The 20,966-nt window shown below is 41.7% G+C and overlaps 1 protein-coding gene across 2 annotated transcripts in view; it reads left to right on the forward strand.

Moving 5' to 3' along the window:
- The window catches only part of PSMB3 (proteasome 20S subunit beta 3), a 530,078-nt gene that overhangs the window by 46,645 nt on the left and 462,467 nt on the right, over nt 1–20,966 (forward strand). For both annotated transcript variants that reach the window (XM_044055288.1, XM_044055289.1), the window contains one exon: nt 468–652. In XM_044055288.1, the coding sequence (XP_043911223.1) occupies nt 468–652 (185 nt within the window). The remainder of the gene's footprint in view (nt 1–467; nt 653–20,966) is intronic.

Genomic DNA, 20,966 nt, shown 5'->3' on the forward strand with positions numbered 1-20,966 from the left:
CAAGGGTGAGAGGTCGTGTGTGCGCTAAACATAACATTGTACATCTCTCTCTGCTGCTCAAGTGTATAAAGTAATTTCTGTATTTGTAATTATCACCATGACCAGGACTTCATGGAAAGCCTTATTTGCGGTTTGATATGGACTGGAGGAACATAATTTTTTTCCTGTATATTACCTACTTTTCTGAAAGTCATTAAGCTCTGAGTTGTAGGTATGTACTAGAATGCCTTTGGCTTCTCTTATCACCTACCCCATTGTACTGCATACCTTCTTGCTTTTGTCAGTTCAGTGAGTCGCATTTTGCCCCAGTGGCTTCCATATGCAGCCATTCAGCACCTGTAGCTTCTGCCATGGAGTAATTTAACTTGAAGGTAGGCACGTGATGGAGTGGGCACGTGGTGGAGTGTAGTGAATGCAGATGAATGTTTTGACTTAAGCCATTCTAATAATTTTTTTTCTTTTTTTAGTCTATTATGTCCTACAATGGCGGGGCCGTTATGGCCATGAGAGGAAAGGACTGTGTTGCCATAGCAGCCGACAGAAGATTTGGAGTACAAGCACAGTTAGTTACAACCGATTTCCAGAAGATTTTCCCCATGGGCGACAGACTTTTTATTGGGCTAGCTGGACTAGCAACTGATGTTCAGACAGTGTAAGTTTTGTTGACATTTGTATAATCATGCGCAGAGCTGCTGCAAAAAAAGTTTATAGTTAAGCGAGTAGGACCCATTCCATAAAAATTCTGTTTTTCAAGATTGACTGGGAACTTTTAGTTGGTTAAGTGACTTAAACTCAGCATCACAGTAAAACTGGATGTAGCAGTTGAACTCGGGTCAGCAAAGGTAGCTGGTTTGCAGGACTTTTCTAGAATCATTGCGAGGCACCCATATCTTTCACTGCCCACTCTCACTAAGACAGACTCCTAATTTTATTAACATCATTTCCGGGATCCACTCTTCTGCTTATGGGTTTAGTGTTAATCATAAACCAAAATAGTCAGAATACTGCAAACACACCAGTTTACTTGCATAATATGTTGGCTGGAGATAACTGGGCTTTTCACAAAAGACCCCCCCCCCCCCGCCAAAATTGGTACACTCTAACTTTTGAACATTTTATTACAAAAATCTCATTAGTCAGCAAAGTGCATCTCAAGTGATTATGGGTAGAGAACTCTCTCTTTAACCCACTGTCCAAGATTACAGTATGGCTTCCAGAATCTAGCCTAGTGACTTGGATAAATTATAAACCAGTACAGGATAATTGTTTAGCTGTACTTGTACCTTATTTTCATGTTATGACCAATCCTGCTGAGCCTGTTAGTGTTGTAATCTGTCATGTGAGCTTACTGTTTGCCTCTGTTTCAGATTCTGTCTGAAAAGAAAAGTTTTTTTCTTTAGCTGAGCCATGTTTCCTTTCCACTGTACAGTATTTAAATGGATTTTCCCTCATAATATGTTTTTGTGGAACTGAGTTGTTGCATTTTTTACTTGTATTTGCTATAGTAAGTTAACATTTCATATTTTGTACTCTCCAGGGCAGCATTTGAAAGTCTGCATTGGGTGTTTTAAAGTACATTTCTAACTGTAAAAAAGAGTAAATGCACTGCAAAATGGTCTTGGTAGTTAAGTTACATTCTTACCTGTTCTTGGGAGTCAGAGCCAGCTGCGCTAATTTTACTGTATTTTCCCACTCCTGTAACTGTCCTCTATCTTACTCTGGTTTGCTTTTCCTACCAGTTATAGTGTGCATTTTACATTGCACCTGTTAAATGGGAGTGTATATTATACATTACACATGTTAAATGGCAGATTGATGAACATCTAGCTAGTGCGGAGGAGTTTTATAACAGCCAGCTAAATGAGTTGGACTGGAGAAAGGAAGTTTTAGTAAGATGCTTTGTGTGCTCCTTTCTTGTGGAGGATAGACTTGGGGTTTGAGCAAACTTTCACCACAGCAAGGACAGTTATGAAGTCACTGGACATATTTGACCATGTTTCAGACATCAGAGTGCTTATTGTAGAATAGTGACTTTAGTTAGACCGTCTGGATGACCTATGATACCAGCATATAGGGGTTGTGCCTTGATGTGGGGAATGGAGAATGTGATGTGGGGAATGGAGAATGTGTAACAAGCAGAGCATGCCCTCCTCACTACCTTTTACTCTTAGCTGGCTCACTTTATCATTTTAATATGTACACACTGACATCAGCCACTGAGCTGAACTGTCCCTGAAGTGCGACTGGGGAGGATGCAGATGAGGCACAGGTAATGCACTAGAAACTGCAGTCAATGGAGAAGAGTGGATATCAGAAAGGCCTGCTTTGTCGCTGCAGGATTTTCATTGATAGGTTGGGTGGGAGAACACTTGAAGCTGTGTAGTGACAATTTGTGTCCAAAATTACCTCTGGTAACCTTTACACTGTGCCATGCACTAGAGTGTATCATACTTATGTTCTATGCATTCCATCTTTACAGCATTCAGAATTGCTGCAACACTTGTCAAATTACTTCTGAGCCGACAGTTTGAGGATTGGGTGCTGTGAGTATTGAGATGCGTATTAGTCTGCTTTGGTGCGATCCCCTGCATGAGGGATGTGCGTTACCCACTAATAAATACTTTGTTATGGGAACCATTGCTTGGTATATTTATTTTATTTGAATCTTTTTAACTGAGGTGAAGCATTGATCACAAATGACCAATTTCAGTCAGCATTAAAATAAAAGTATACAATACAAGGCAGTGTTATTGCGATGCAGTGAATACAATAAGGATAGAGAAAGTAACAACGAGGTAGGTGTAGTTAAGCACCCAGTCTGAGACATTTCTTTACATTATGCAGTTGATTGAAGTTGAAATCTGCTTATGTAGTATGGATGTACCTAGAAAGCCAAATATTAAGGTAAATGTGATAACCCAGTTGGGATCTAGAGTAAGAAAGTTATTAGATATTGATAGAATATGGCATTCCTAGGTGATGTGACCAGAGGTATAATGGCATTTAGCAAGTTTCAGAAGACTGGGTACAATGATATTTCTTTTTGATAGGATGGGATAAAGTCTGAGAATAGTGAAGCTTGTTTGCGGCTATTACTGTGGGAGTTCAGTGGTAATGATTCATGACGTAATATGGGGTTGCAATATTAACTTGGTTGCTAAGATGGAGAATATTTGTCTTCAAGTTTGAATTGGTAGCAGGCTGATAGGCTGCTCTGTGCTTGACTGGGAGCCATTTTGGATTTTCTACGGGTTTGCAGTGGTGTTCATGCTCAACGGAGAGTGAATGAACCCGCAGTTTTTATTGCTGTTGACTGTATGCATGTGGCTTCTGTTTTTGAAGCAGATGCTACCAAGGGGAGGACATACAGTGGTTGGACAAGAGGAAGCCTTTATCGGTGACTAATCTGGATGTTTTGCATAAAAATGGGTATAGTTTGTTGACCCAGAAGAGCAGAGAGTTGACTCGGCCCCCCCCCCCCCTGTTTTTTTGAAGCAGGGAATGAAGCGGAGAGGTTGATCTAGCCATAGACCCAGAGAAAAACAGTAGTACTTTCAAAATAGCTGGAAGTGATCCCGGGTCTCTGCTGAAAATGAGCCAAAAGCTCAGCCAGACTAACCCAGTTAACAAATGTAAAATAATAAATAAGTGTTGATAAAATATTAGCAGCTTGAGATACTTCCAAGGTGGCTGCACACTGATGAACAGCTTAATTTCAGGTCTTCAGTTTGAGAACAGAAACTGAGAAAGAAGAGCCAGTTGTACTGTCAGCCTAGGTAAAGTTGAATTACTGGCTAGTAAGTACACTGCCTGAGTACCAGCTGTGACATAGGGAAATACTGCCAGCCCAGCTATCTGGAATTTTGTAAATAATCATGTCATTTGTAAATATTAACATGATTCATGTGCTTGTCTTACAAATGTGTTAGAACTATAGGTCATGTGTATATTAAACTACTGGTACAGAAGTGTATGTTGAACAGGGTTTGTACAGTACTGTGCTTCAAGGATGTGCCCACAGTGTACCGTACTGTGAAAACAGAAATGTATATAAATGATATACCTGTGCAAATGTATATGTTTTTAACAGTAGAAACTAGAACATAGAGGGTTAACTTGCAAAACCTCAAGAAAATAAGTTGAAATTGAATTGTTTTACAATTGTGCTATAAATGTTGTCTCTCCGTTTCAGTGTGCAGTAGAAGACGCATTGTCTAGAGCTGTAAGTTTTTTTTTTTTTTTTTTTTGTATTGTCTTGAAAGAGAAGTAATTACTAGGTTTGAGATGTAGAAGTGTTTTATTGCTTTATGACTTCCAGGATCTGCAAACATCTGAGAGGTGTATCTTTTACAAGGAGATGTCAAATGCTACATTGGGGTGTTAGCTTGGGAACTAAAGTCAGGTGACAAAAAGTGATGTCATCCAAGCTAACCCAGGAGTAATTTTTGTTAATTTTAAGAACTCTCTCTCTCTGAGAGAAACTGTGCATTTTGTATCTTGTCTCTGACCTAGAAACATCCACTCATCACCACCTTCTGCACTTGCCTTGCTGTAAGTTTTTAGGACACAGTAACTTTTTTTAGATTCAGATAGGAATATAGTAAAGTACATCTTAGATGTTTTCTTTATTGTTTGAGACTGTTCTGCAATGTTGGTTTAAATATTTCCTGTGATTTTGAACTCTGATATAACCGATTACTTATGGAGTATTGTCTTGTTCTTTTGCTATTTATTATTAAAATATTTAAGCCTATCTTTGTGGGTGGTATTTATGAGACATATTTAAGCTCTTGGAGTACTTGCGTATCTGTATGGTGGCACTGTACAGGCCACTCCTAAATAACCTTGCTCTTGGTCAGACTACCATTTGGATAGTAATAGCATTACACAGTAGGATTGGACACCCTTTATTAAGGGCCTTTAAAGGGGCACTATCTCGTTTCTAAAATTAGTTGCTTGCTAGAGACTTTGTTTACATTTTAGTGCAGTGTAAGTCACATGTTCACACAGAGGCAGGGTTTTCAGAGAACCTTGTTAGCATACTTGATACTGCAGGTCAGATTTCAAAAACTTCAGTGGGGGAGTGAATTTACAGCGTGTCCTTTTGTATTTTCCTTCCCCCATCCATAGGCTATTAGATAAGTTGAGTGTCCGATTTTTAGCATCGGACAGAAATGCTTTCTAGTCTCTCTCTCACACACAGACACACAGACACACATAGCCTTTGCAGCAGTGAAATGACACCTTCAGTATGTGCTTTATTTTTTTCTAAAACTGATTATCCCAGCCTAAGCAATTCTATTTTTGCTTGCTGCTACATGCTTTTTTCCCTTCACTAATAATTATTTTTCATATCGTCAGCAATAGTGTTGCTTATTAGTGCATGTACTCTTGCAGACATACATTTATAAGACAGTTTCCCTCATTTCACAGGACAGCATTGCTTTGGACAGTTGCATCTTGGAAACAAACCCATTGAGTTGCAAATGTCCTAAGACTTGAATAAAATTTTGCAGTGTTTCAATAAAAATACATGTCGGACAACTTTGAAATTGAATCTTGTTACTGTACTAAAAGTATTTTCCCATTAGTTGACACCCTTCAGGAATCGCAGAGTAACTGTCTATATAATACTGATTCCGTCCAACTGAATTAATTTTCTTTTTTCTTCCCTGCATTGTGGTAAAATGTTTGGATCTTTTACTCGTTTCCTGAATATTTGACTGCATTCTTGAATGTTTGTCAAATTTGTATGTGCTGGATATGTGATGAGTGTATTTTATTAAAACTTTGTATGTAGTGCACATAACGGTTGTAGTGTATACTTCACTGTTAATATTAGAATTCTCATAGCTTTTGTCAGACTTGCCTCTTTTGTTACTCAGATGGTTGTTTTTTTTCTCAAATCTTTATTTTATTTTTATTTCATTAACAATATTTTGATGTACAATAGCAAAGAAATGGCTGTGTTGATGCGACCACTCCACCCCCCTTATCAAGATGAAAACCGATAATTTAAATAAATAAATGCATGTGTCGTGTCATTAGGTGTTTATCATATGTATTGCTTTGGTTGTTTAAAATGTATTCTCTGTATGTTTGTCTTTATAGATCCACCTACATTTGTATGTCTACTCACACACACTGTGTGTGTGTGTGTGTGTGTGTGTGTGTGTGTGTGTGTGTGTATATATATATATATATATATATATATATATATATATATATATATATATATATATATATATATATATATATATATATATATATATATATATATATATTCTTCTTCGGCTTTATACATATATATATCACCTGTCCGTATATTGAATGGCATATATATATATATATATATATATACAATATAGAGTGTTCAATCCACCTGCAGCATATATATGGGATGTGGGATGTGTGTGTGTATATATATATATATATATATATATGTATGTATGTGTGTATATATATATATATATATATATATATATATATATATATATATATATATATATATATATATATGCGTCTATACAGACACGTATGTATGTACACATCCACATATATAGTGGATATATACATATACACGTGCACAATCATACATTGGCATGCAGGAGGTATTTTGACTTAGGTGACAGTATAACTGTGCCTAACAGCATTTGTGTCACTGACCCTTTATTGCTAGTTTTACAAAGTTTTTTTCCATTTGTCATATGCCACTTGACAAGAGTATTAAAAGTGTGACTCTGACTATAAGCTTAACCAGCCTTATTGGTAAGGCCATGGAGCGAACCATCATGGACCCAATCAGTAAGCACATAGGTAATCTCCAAACCCTTGATCCAACCGTTTTGGTTTTGTCAAAGACAGGTCATGCCTGTTTAAACCTGGTAGACTTATTCAAAAACATCACCAGCACCATATATGAAGGCAAATCTGTGCATAAAACCTATGTCGAATTAGCAAAGGACTTTGACACAGTCCCACATTCAGGCATCATTCATAAACTCTCCCAGTTAAATATCAACCCTTATGTTGTCAGGTGGGTTGCTAACTGGCTCACTGACAGATCACACTCCAAGTTGGGGACTTTACCTCAGTCAGCTGACTCTTCAACAGTGGGGTTCCACAGAGATCATTGCTGGGCCCCCTGTTTGAAATATACTTCTCTGAAATTCAGGCCAGAACGGAGGGACTGTGGCTGACTTAAGTTTGCTGATGACTGCAAATGAGGTGCAATCACTGAATCTCCAAACTGTGTCAATATACTTCAAGTGGGACTTGCACAGTAACCTGATGGTTAGTCAAATTGCTCATGGATAGGACACATGAAATTGGGGGGGGGGGGGTCCACCTCCACCAGTAGGCTAGGCCTGTTACTAGTCTTATTCCACAGGAATCGGCACTTGGACCACTCCTGTTTGGAATAAAATTCTCTGAAGTCATAGCAAATAGAGGGTCTTTGGGTGGCCAAATCTGCAGATCATTGTAAGTTAGCTTCAGTGACTGATTCCTCCAAAGATAATAGGTACCCTTGAGGAGGGTCTGAGAGCAAAGTAACTGCTGCCAGAAACACGGCCTAATACTCCATGCCAAAAGTGCATATTTATACCCTTTAGGAAGAAGGCCACCCCTGCAAATTGCAACATTGATAACACTCCCCTAAGAGTAGACCCATTGGTAATGGACTTGATAACTCAGGTTGACAGTAACCTGAACTTTGATCACCACATGGGACCTATGTGGGGCAAGTTATAAGTTATGGCATGGCATCCAGATCTAAGGAGATCATAATCCTACTATGCTTAGCCCTCATTAAACAAGTAATAGCGTATACTGTACTCTTCAGCATGTACCTGACCAGGCATTTGCAACAACTATAGTGGACATAGAGATTCCTCATTTAATAGATTACAGGGTGTAAATAATATGTCCTATGTGGATCACCTCAAGCCCTTGTCTCTGTACTCGGTCTCCTACAGACTACTGAGGGGCAGTCTATACCTAGCCTACAAGGCCTTCTCAGATCCAGCCCTGATGAGTATGCCAAACATTCGCAAAACAAACAGCACAACAATTACCCATTCTATGGATCTAAACTTCATCTGTGACACAAAGTATGTTGGAGGAACAGGTGTGTGCTTGAGAGATTACCCGTTTTCTGGTAAGGACTCGCCATTTATGTGAAACAGAGCTCTTCTTTAAGCCAGTTCAAATAATTTGGACCAAAGTATGGGAAATCATAAATTTACCATGCGTATCACCTGTGGCTTTTATGGACAGCAACAGCTTGTAGCTGTTCTATGGCACAGTCATACAACAGTCTTTCTAGTCCTTGGGCTTAAAAAGGCTCTAGGGCCATTAGACTAGTAACCTCCAATGAGCATTTTTTCTAGTGAGTTGCAAATACATGAAATTGCTTTCCTTACAATTTTGTGTAACAAGAACACGTTGGAATCCAGAAATACATATAATAATCAAAATCAGCTATAGGTTCATAGGTAGGTAGGAATCCAGAAATGCATATAATAATCAAAATCAGCTATAGGTTCATAGGTAGGTACTAGGCTATTGGCCCAAGGGCCTAAGTAAGCCTAGCCAACAAGGTTCCCTGGATTACCCCACCCAAGAAAGTTAATTTCCTGTGCCCCTGTCGAGCAGAGCTACAGATATGATCCCCGGGGTGTATTTCCTATTTTCCCATCCAGTCATCAAGATTTTTGAGTGCTAATGAGGAACTTTGCTTGACATAGATGGGTAGCTTGTTCCAGAGTATAGGAAGTCTCTGGGACAGGAATCTATCCCTCCAGCATGTCCTGTTTTATTATGGTGACAAGGTTTAGGTCTGTAGAGCGTATACTCTGAGGGATTGGGATTTCTTTAGGTGTAGCATATCCAACAGCTCTGGGTTTAACATAGCTTTATATGTTAGGCAGAGATCTCTGAGTAGGCGATATGCTACAAAGTAAAGCTGGAGTTTTTTTGAAGTGTAGGGCATCTGAGGCCAGTAATCCTCTTTGTGAAGTACTTCTGTGGCCTTTCCAACTGCTGCAGATGTGTTGTGAGGTACATTCCAAAAGGGGTGTTGTATTCTATAGTGGGTCTAATGAGTGCCTAGTAGAGGGGAACAATGACCTCTCTCTTTCTGGATGAGAACCCTTTTGTGATGGTGTGCCACATAGAAGGATTTCCTGACTACTGTGGCAATGTGATTATCAAAGGAGAGACTACTGTCCACCTGAGTCCCAAGGTCGCTTATCACACATTCGGCGTTAAGTAGACTGCCGTTTTATCTGGTAGTTCATGGGTATAGAGTTTTTACCAAAGGGGATGACAATACACTTTTTGGCATTGAGTTGACCTGTGACACCAGGCATCTGTGTCGGTGAGGCTTTTCTGTAGGATGTTCACATCATTTGGGGACTCAACTATGACTCCTAGTTTGCAGTCCTCTGCGAACTTCTGAATTAGCCCTTATGGCAGTTGAGCCTTTCTTAATTTTCCCACAGGGTCTGGTGTCTTTAGCCATACTAACCCTTCTTTTGAAAGAAAAGTGGTTTCTAGTGCTTTTAACTTTGCCTATTCATTTTAAGGCTTTGTGGTGAACCCAGAAGAAATAAAGGGAAAAGTTTTTTGGACTTTGGTAGTATTCAGATATAGTTTTTATAGAGTACTCTCCTTATAAGGATTCTGATGCAGTTAGTTGTTCTCTTTTTTTTGCTTTGTTTATTTTCTTTTTCAGTTACAATCAAACCTGTTTCTAACATTTTAATTTTTTGGGTTTTTTTATTTTGATTCTGGAAAAGGAGATTCCAATGAGCTTCCATACCCCAACATTCCACTAGGGCTTACCCCACTTCTGCTACTTTTACCTACAGCTTTTTTGGAAACTGGCTAATCCTGATTGGGGGCAAGCACAGAGGCCTTCTGTGTTAGCCTGTACTTCAGAGAAGTAGATACCAACCAGGAGAGGTCCCAGGACTGAACCCTGTGGTACTCCACTTGTCACTGATTTGAAGTCAGATTTGGAGTCTGCAACTTTTACAGTGTGGGTTCTGTCAGTGAGCCAGTTGGTAACCCATCTTATGATGTAGGGAGTTATACCTAGTTAGTGAGTTTAGCTATAATTCCAGAATGAGGGATGGTGTCAAAATCCTTGGCTAGGTCAAGATAGGCTGTGTGAACCACCTTACCCTCGTCTACGGCTTTAGTGACTGCATCAAAGTCGATCAGGTTCAGAAGGCATGATCTGCCTCTCAAACCTGAACTGGGTGGGGTCCAGAGTTTGGAGGTTACCAATGTCTTTGTTTATGAGTTCCATGATGATACATTCCATGGCCTTGCAGACCAGGCTCGTCAGGCTAATAGGGTAATAGTTCCCAGGATCGGGCTAATGGGGTGATAGTTCCCAGGATCCGTGGTGGCTCCCCTTTTGTGGAGTGGGATAACTGTTGCTGTGCGCCATTCAGTGGGCACAAAGCCTGATGTGAGACTATGATTGAACATGGTGCTTAGGTGGGGAGCCAGTTCGTTCTGAAGTTCGTGTATAAAACAGCCTGGGATGTCCGGTCCCATGGATGCTGTGTTTTTGGTTTTAGAGAGTGCAGCTTTTACCTGCATAGATGTGATTTACAGGGACTCTGCATTCTTCCTGTATAGATATGGGCCCTTTGGGGGATGAGAGGAGGGTAAAATTAGCACTGAACCTATCTGCCAGGATGTTGGCACTATCCGTTGGTTCTGTAATTTTCGTGCCGTTGTGCTGTAACTCTTGAGCAGATCTGGGTGTTGCCATTGAGATTCTTGACATGGCTGTAGAATGCTTTGTGGTTGCCCTTAGAATCAGTGGCTGTTTTGTTTTCGTAGCTAGCTTTGGAGGATCTTATAAGGGATCTCAGCTTCTTACTGAGGGTGACCAGGGAGCTCCTCCACTCATGGGATTTTACTCTCGTTTGCAACAGTTTCTTCCTTCTGTTGTAGAGTTTGTTTATGGCAGGGGACCACCAGATTGGCTTCCTTTTTTGGAGGTTAGCATCTTGGTTCTGTTTGGGATAGCACAATCCATGCACTCTTGTAAGTGCTTAGAGTGCATTTGTGTAGGATTCAGCAGTCATAACTGTATTGTCCATCTGCATGGGTGTCATGAAGTTCGTGTCATTTGGGTTGTGTTTGGGGGGTAGAGGTTGCTTGCGTTTCTGCTTTGGAGGTCTCTGTTGCTTGAGCAGATTATTGAGAGTCTATGTGAATGTTTTTGTTTCTGTGTGTGGTTTTTGGGGGTCTGTCTGGAAAAACGAAAGATCAATGTCTCGAACACTCATATGAGCGAATATTCCAAAACTCAAAATTGCTATTGTGGGGGGCTGCCCCCCCCCCCCCCCGCTACATATATATTCCAACTCCGAGATAGCAGTACAGTGAGGAAAGGGCAAATATTCTGATCCACACTAGTGCAAAAAAAAAAAAAAAATAGCAATATCGAGGTTTGAAATATTCGCTCATGTGAGCGCTCGATATTTCAAACATTCGTTCTAAATTAGACCTGATTTTGGTGGTGTAGGTTTAGTGGGACTATGTGATGAGTGTGGTGTGGTGTAGGTGTTTACCTTCTCCTCCTGACTGTCACGTTCAGTCTTGGTTGTAGAGAGCCTTACCTCCAGTTTGGCTAGTTAATAGTAGAATGTAGGAAAAGGCAGGACACTGGTTAGCAATGAGCTTCTATTTAATTAAACTATACATTACTGGATATGACACTGATGTATACAGTGCATTTTTATATAGCATTTGTCACGGACAGAAGTAAGTTAAAAAATTTAAGACAACTGGGTACATAAGTTCCAGGATAAAAAAAAAAGTGCTCGATCCTCGTATGTGCACTGGTTCCAGGACTGGAAAAACTGACTGTAGAATCTTCACGACACAAACATTCCAACAATGGGGTTAGGCTAGGTTCAGGAAGAGGATGTCCCTGCCCCCATTGTAGAAGGAAGTAGTAGTCTACAAGACCTGATGAGCCAAAAAAGAGCCCTAAAGATGATCGTGGACTACTGAGGATAAAGAAATTGTGTATAGTTACCATTATGCAAGAAGCCCAGAATTTCCAGATAGAAGATATTCATAGGTTCATAGGTAGGTACTAGGCTGTCGGCCTGAGGGGGCCTACATAAGCCTAGCCAACGAGGTTCCCTGGCTTACGCCACCCAAAAAGATTAAGAGAAATTAGAGGAAAGAAAAGTATGTGCACAGGGAAAGAAAAGTATGTGCACAGGGAAAAACTGTCAAAACCTTCACATGCATTTTTGTGTTCATTAGTATAACAGATCTATGAAAAACATTATATAGACAAAAAACATTGGGCTGTTTGGAAGAAGTAACCAAGGAAGTGCAAAAATGTAAATAAAACCTAGAGATTTTTAGTAACAGAAACCTGGTTTAAGGCTCCTGAGAGCACCCCAGCACTACTAGGCTTATAACTCATACCATACCTTTCGGCCACAGAACCAGGACCGAAACACAAAAGGCGGGGGTGTATCCATATTCATCAAGGATACCCACACCTCCAGGTTAGTGGCGCAGCACAATGCATCAGAGATCATCCATGTGCAACTAACAATGGGCAAAACTGTAATCCAAATTGTAGCGTGATACAGATCACCCACCATGGCCCAGGACCCCTATTCTGCATTTCTGGAGACGCTGGGAAATATGAAGGTCCTACCAAACACCTTAATACTGGGTGATTTCAATTACCCAAATATAAACTGGGAGAACTACTCAAGTACCAACTCCCTTGCCCAATGCTTCCTAGAATTTATAAACTTGAACGCCTTGGATCAACTGGTCAACACCCCCACCAGAGGGAACAACATATTGGACCTGGTCATCACCAACATGGGCGACCGGTGTTCCACACCGAAGGTCAACCCCTCGCTGGTTAGATCAGACCATAGACTAATCACTCTGGATAGCCACATTCCGGATATCCAATCAAGGAAACCACCATGAAAAACTTTTCAAAAGCAAACTTCACGTTACTTAAGACCGAGGTGGAAAGGTTCACCACCCCCATGCTAAAGGACAATGGTGTCCAAGCTGCTGAAACCTTTACAAAGGCACTCTATGAGCATCTGCAGGAATGCATGGATCGTGCTATCCCAAGTAAAACCAAGACTCACTCCTCCAAGAAAAGGAAACCAGTCTGGTGGACCCCTGCCATAAACAAGCTATACAACAGAAGGAGGAAACTAGTACAGAAGAGAGTTAATTCCCAAAAAGGAAAGACATTCCTGATCAGTATCAGCAAGAAACTACGATCCCTCATTAAATCATCCAAGGCTAGTTTTGAAAGAAAAATTGCCAATGACTCCAAAGATAACCACAAAGCGTTCTTTAGCCATGTCAAGAACCTAAGTGGAAACTCTCAGATCTGCTCTGAGTTAGTGCAGAATGGCACAAAATACACTGAACCGACTGATATTGCAAACATTCTGGCAGACAGGTTTAGTGCAAACTTCACCCCCCTAAGGGGCCCATAAGCATACCAGAAGAATGTAGGGCCCCGTCAATCACCAATGCACAGGTTAAAACAGCCCTATCCAAAGTCAAAAACACAGCTTCAATGGGACCGGACGGGGTCCCAGGCTGTGTCTTACAAGAGCTCCAAAATGAACTAACCCCTCACCTAAACACACTGTTCAAACTCGGCCTCTCTACAGGCTACGTACCCATAGAGTGGTGCACAGCAACAGTTATCCCGCTCCACAAAGGTGGAGCCACAATGGACCCTGGGAACTATCGCCCTATAAGCCTGTCTAGCCTGGTCTGCAAGGCTATGGAACGCATCCTCATGGAACTCCTTAAGAGACATTGGGAACCTCCAGACCTTGAACCCTACCCAGTTTGGTTTTGTTAAGGGCAGATCATGCCTCCTAAACCTGGTGGACTTCTTTGAGATGGTTACCAAGGCATTAGACGAGGGAAAGGAGGTCCACACAGCCTACCTAGTTCACAAAGGCTTTTGACACCATTCCCCATTCTAGTATTATAGACAAGCTCACCAGCTTGAACATAAACCGCTACATCACGAGATGGGTTTCCAACTGGCTCATGGATAGAACCCACATGGTGAGAGTTGCAGGCTCTACGACTGCAAACTAGGGGCTATAATTGATTCTCCGGCTGATACAGACACCCTTCAGCTGGGTCTCACTGAGACGGATACCTGGTGTCAAAATCATGGCCTCAAGCTAAATGCCAAAAAGTGCATAGTCATCCCGTTTGGAAAAAACAAAATACCCGCGAACTACCACATAGGTGGTAGTCCCCTAAATACAGAAAATGTCATAAGGGATCTGGGGACCCAAGTAGATAGTAATGTCTCCTTTGATAATCATATTGCCAAGGTGGTTAGAAAATCTTTCTGTGTGGCCCACCTAATCACAAAAGGGTTCGCATCTAGAACAAAAGAGGTTATTGTGCGCCTCTACTAATCGCTCATTAGACCAATCATAGAATACAATGCCCCATTTGAGATGTACCTTACAAGACACCTACAACAGCTGGAAAGGCCACAAAGGTACCTCACCAAGAGGATTACTGGCCTCAAACAGATGCCCTATGCAGCCCGACTCAAGAAACTCCAGCTGTACTCAGTTGCATACTGCTTACTCAGAGGTGATCTGCCTGACATGCAAGGCCATGTCCAACCCAGAATTGATGGACATGCTCCACCTGAAAAAAAAAAAAACAAATCCCTGAAAGCCACACACTGTAGAGAGATAAACCTCACCACAACGATAAATAGGACATGCTGGAGGGATAGATTCCTATCCCAGAGACTCCCCATGCTATGGAACAGGATTCCAATATACATCAGGTAGAGCCCCTCACTAACACTCTTCAAGAGAAACCTTGATGGGTGGATGGGAAACGGAAAATTTACCCCGGGGATCACTGCACTGGCTCTGCTGGACAGTGGCACAGGGAACTAATGGCTTGACAGTGGTGCAGGGAACTGATGGCTCTGCTGGTCAGAGGCACAGGGAACTAATGCTAAGGGGGTGGCGAAAGCCAACACATTCTGGCTAGGCTTATAAATGCCCTTGGGCAGATAGCCTAGTACTTGCCTATGAACCTATGAAAGGCATGAACAATAAACATGGACATGAGAGAGATCTGATTTGCTGCAGTATTTATATAAAGGACAAATCCAAAAGTAATCGATACCAGAAAGTATCTCCAAATCTAGGAAACTTAGTGGTTTGCACCCAGCTATTAGTGGGAGGTGATTGCCTGTAAGAATGTGAATGCAGCAGTATCGTTTACATAGGAACGTTCCAGGGTTCTCATGTGCGCTGGGACTGGTTTCGAGTTTTTTTTTTTTCCAGCAGTGCCTTGAGTGAATTTGGTTTGTTTATAGCAGAAGGCAGGAGCATCTCCAAGAGCTTTTTTTGAGCTCTGGGCTGCTGTGGATGATATCCCAACAGTTGCAGAATGTTTCCCTGATTTTCTGTAGCATCAAGGGAGATTGGCAAAGGGAACTTGGTGTGGTGGTTGTGGTCAGGGTTCGGTCTATTGGTGAACCAGTCTATAAGTATGGGCAGGTGCCAGCTGTGTCTGTACAGGGCTACCTCTTGCACGGTCTTGGTGATGAGGCCGGGTGGGTAATGTTTCACAAGGAACAGGGTTATTAGCAGACTGCATTCCTTTTAGAATACAAGGTCATCGCTAATGATGTGGCTGAGCCTCACGTGTTGTCCTTTCACGATATTTTTCATCATGAACCTTTGGTGTTGACTTTGAAAGTAAAGGAAGTTATTTCTATATGTGGCTTTCCAGTAGATGGTGGAGCTGAAGGAATCTGTCTCTAATAGCTGGGTGCAAACCAGTCCATTTCCTAGAACGTTTCAACTGTAACTCCATTAACGTAGTATACCTCAGTAAATGTCACTACTGTCCAGCATACTACATAGGAATGACCACACAGAAGCTTAGCAACAGAATCAAAGAGCACTACCAAGCCGTTAGATGGACAGACCCATCTAATGCACTAGCCAGACATAGCAAGCTGTCTGCAACCCCCACAATTTCAAAATTCCTTGTCCTTGAAAAAGTCACCACCTTCAGTGGAGACTCCCAACACCTTACTAGAAGTAAGAGAACTCAAGTGGCAGATTGTAAGGCAGAAGCCCCAAGGACTGAACAGGTCTTTAAAATGCATTCTCAAGTGGATCAAATAAACACTCCCACTCACGTCACACACATCACCTGTTATGTATACTCAGCACTTTCAAAATGTTATTTAAGTGTAAACATGTTGCTTGAAGTAGATTTCTGAAGAAGTTCGGTGGATAACTAAAATTGCGAATGAAAGCACTCTAATCTACCTGTGTTAGCGTGGTTTTTCCTTGTGCATAGTCACCAGGTAATTCTGCTTGTGGCAGTTGTCTTTATTCCTGGTTCCAGTGTGTTTTTTTTCAGTTTTATATATATTTACACACACACACACACACACACACACACACACACACACACACACACACACACACACACACACACACACATCCCTGGCATGAAGTCTGATGATGATGGGTGTAGTTATCAAATCCCATTCTGATATTCAAAATCTCCAGCAAGGACAACACTGAGCAAATGCTCTGTGTTGATCATGGGCTTACCTTCTGTGCTCAGAAATGCAGCAACATTTATATTAGTAAAGCTCGTGTCTGTACCACCTACCATGCAGATATCTCAATAGGTCACAAATCCTTCTGCTTTAACAGCTTATCCTTTATGATATCTCCTCATTCCATGCAAGTTATACCATTACTGTATTCATCCTATATTAGGTCCATCATTGAAAACAGTGTCCCCATTGGCACATGCCTCAAAGTACTGAAAGTGGCTCAAAACACTTCAGTGTTTCCTCACCAAAAATATCTCGGGTCTCAGTAACCCTAGCTGCTGTTATAGACTGTTAGACCTGTTTCTCTACAAAGTGTCCTACACATTCCTGAGTGGGTCATGTCCACTAAAGTTCCCATGCGATGAATGACCCAGCACTCTAAGATCGCCATCACCACAATAAAATTAGTTGTAAACCTACACTATCACATCAACAATACCCGAAGGCATGACAAGTACCTTACCCAGTGCATTCCATATTTGTGAAATAGGCTGTCTTTACATGTCAAACACGTTAAACAACCTTTATAACCAGTTTGGAAAACTCTAAGAATTCAGGATAAAAACAGCAAATTCGTGTTATCAAAAATCTGTTTTCCACTCCCCAAAGAAAAGTATATATTTTCTTTCAGTCTTTTGTGTATGAAATTGGAGTTTAATTTTTCTGACCTTTTTAGATCTATCAGCAGGAAAAACGGCTAATGGGAGTCTGGCTGTGTTATGTACTGCCTGATTAACATGCAAACAGTTATAATAAAAATGTATTACCTAGGTCATTTGCAGTTCATACTACATTTCTTTTCAGCCAGTTTAGGTCGAAGTCATTAACTCACAAAACATATTAATATCCAAATTGCCTCAGCTTTAGTAAGCAATCTCATTAAATGACAAAGAAGGACATTCCGAAGTGGTGATCTTTAAATGTGTGCAAACTGGTCCCTGTGCAGTACAAACAAAAGCTATTCGCACATAATTTTTATCTTTTACCTACCATCACCACTAGTTACAACACAAAATGACAGACAGCCGGGGGGGGGGGGGTCACAGCTGGGTTTCTGTGAGGATATAGAACAATGTTCTTAGTGTTTCACTGTTGCAGTCATTACATTGGGCCTTCAGTCAGCCTGAATTCCAAAGTCTTGGGTCCTGCATCGGTTGCTGTCGCCTCTCTTCCCCGACGTCAGGTCGTTAGGGGTATAAAAGATGCAGCCAACGCCATTTTCTTCAGTCTTTTCTTGCCGCACGGTGCCCGAAGCAGTTCACAAGTGCCGGTCAGCCGACTCCTGAGATTTTCGTGTTTGAGTCTCGGATCCAAAGTCTTCATTAAAGCTAAGTACCCCGTTGGGGAAACTTTTTTCTTGCTCCAGACCGATGTCAGAAAAAGTTAATTATATTTCTTGTGGAAAGCAAATACCTCATAAGGACTTTCATTCTTGCTGTATTCCTTGCCTAGGCCCTGACTACGACGTTTCCAGTTGTCTGTCTTGTGCTAGATTTAACCAACGCACTATTATGCGTTGGTATGATTTTGCATTTAAACTGTTTTGGGCACAGATTTAATTTTAATTATAAAATGTCGTCGGATAGCCATCTGATTACCGGAGTTCACAAAAAACGCAAAGAAAAGGATAGACAACCAAGGCCCAAAACCGACGACGAAGCTTCTCCTAAGCCGTTCGCTGGTTGTCAGTGAGGCACTTTCGCAGCCCCTGACACCTGCTACTTTAGAGTCGCAGGCCGCTACAGACTCCCACGTGGAGTCGGCTATGCCGCTGGAATCTCCGAGTATTGGAGCCTCTGACATTATTCCCTCAGATGGGTCCAGAGCCGCTGAGCAAGCACCGGCTTCTGAGGGTGTATTCAGACCTAAAACATCTTTACATTAAACCATCTTCAAAAACAAACCATCTTCAAAAACAAACCAGCTCAAGAGCCACATGGACAGGCCTCCATGCCCAAAAAACAGATGCTCAAAATGGCCAAGGACTTTATTACCTTGATCAGGAGTTCCCATCGCCCTCCTGATAAGGGGCCTAGGCAAGAGACAGACTATGAATCTTCAGATCGGGTTTCCATTTCTTCTGATCAGGAATATTCACTTCCCCCCCTATGAGTATTCTGATGCTGAAGAATCTATTCCTTCAGCTCCTCCTGAGGACTATTCTTTTGGGGAAACCTTGCATACCATGAGGGAGCATTCCCACTGGGAGAGCCAAGATTTTTCAGAATCTAAAAAGAGGCTCAGGGACTTCCTTTTAATACCTCAACACAGGCCTCTTGCCAGTCCACCTTTGTTAGACATTGTAGATTATGCGTTTTCAGAGTCTGCAGACCCAGAGACTATTTCACAGGGTCCCAAAGGGGTTAAGGCTTCCGCTGCAAAAAACCCTACCCCCTCTGACAGAGATTCTAGGGCACTGGATAGATGGAGAAAAAAGGTTTACACATCTGCTACCTTGGCTATAAGGGCCTTAAACTGTCCGTTTCATATGCTCAAATATCAGCAACATGTCATGACATTGCTTAAACAGAAAATGTTGTTAAACTCTGAATGTGCAGAAAACAAGGAAATGCAGGATTTATTGCATGCAGCTGAACAAGTTGGAAAGCATACTTTGCAATGTGGTTTTGATTCTCTGGAGGCCTCCTGCAGGGCCGCAGTTACGGGTTCTGTAATTAGGAGACCTGCTTGGTTAAAGGAACAAAGTCTGCCTGATCATGTCAAAGTTAAATTATTAGATGCACCTTTACAGTACAATACTTTGTTAAGGCAGAAGAGGTGTTAAAGAAAATTGAGGACAAAGTTAAATCTATGCAAACTGTCAAAGATTTTTTACAAGTACAGCCACCTAGGTTTAGTAGACACTGGCCTACAAAGAATTGGTCCTTTCCAGTGTTGGACAGACCTCAAAGGGGCAGATCCAGACGCCCTAGAGGCAGATCCCAGGCGCAAGGTTCATACAGGTCAAAGCAATGGGGTGCTTCTACCTCCAAAAGTGGAGAAGACAAATCACAACCATACAGGAAACCGTCCCAATGACTTCCCCTACCTGCACCAAGCACTTATCTCCAGGCAGCACCCTTAGGGGGGGAAATAGCACTTTTTTCTCAAAATTGGCACATTATAACCCAAGACAAATGGGTTCTAAACATAGTATCACAAGGCTACAAGTTTCACTTCGATACCCTGCCAAAGGCAAATGGTTGGCCAGATCTGCCAAAACATCAATGGGCAGAGGCACAAAAACAAGTCTCATCCCTCATGGACAGGGGGGCTATTCAACAAGTACCACAGCAAGAGCAGGGACAAGGATTTTACTCAAGACTGTTCTTGGTACCCAGAAAGGACAAAGCCTGGAGACCAATACTGGACCTATCTATTCTAAACACATTCCTGGTTATTCCAAAATTCAAAATGTTGACCTTGCAGCAGCTCCTGCCCATGCTGGGCAAAGAGGCTTGGCTCATGACTTTGGGACATGCAGGTATGCCTCTTAGGTCTAATCAGGCAATCATGCAGAAGATACCCCAGAGTCAAGGCTGGCTCAATGCATTACCAATTCTCTGCACTGCCCTTTGGCTTCTCTACTGTGCCCAGGGTCTTTACAAAGTGCCTGGCACCAGTAATTGCTTTCTGCAGACAGAGGAATACAAATATATCCTTACTTGGACGACTGCCTAATTCAAGCAGAGAACAAGGACATTCTACTACAGCATCTGGCGTTTGTGAAAAGACTTTTAACATGCCTAGGGTAGACAGTCAACGAAACGAAATCAAAACTAGAACCGTCTCGAGAGATAATATTCCTGGGTGAAAGCGTAAATACAACTGCCCAGATGACTCATCTCACGCCAGATAAACAAAGGCAACTGACTACCTACTTCAATACATTGGCAGCAAAGGCCCAGTTATCTGCAAGAAAAATTCTGCAGGCTTTGGGCTTCATGGCATCCTACATCATACTAATTCCATATGCAAGACTGCATATGAAGAAACTTCAGTGGTACCTAATAAGTGTCTGGACATAGCATTGCCACAGCCTGGAAACAATGATTACTGTCATTCCCTGCCTACAACAGGAGTTTCGATGGTGGGCGAAGGCTTGTCACCAAAACAAGGGACAGCCATTCACATTACCCCCAGCCAGGCAGAACCTAACAACGGATGCATCAGATTATGCCTGGGGGGGGCCCATAAAGATGGATGCATTCAGGGGCACCTGGTCCTCAAACCAAATGCATCTACATCAAAATCGAAAGAGATGCTGCTGTGTTCAAAAGCTGACCTTCAA

Source organism: Protopterus annectens, chromosome 13.part0 (assembly GCF_019279795.1).
Source record: "Protopterus annectens isolate FY-2018-M chromosome 13.part0, PAN1.0, whole genome shotgun sequence".
Lineage (NCBI taxonomy): Eukaryota > Metazoa > Chordata > Ceratodontiformes > Protopteridae > Protopterus > Protopterus annectens.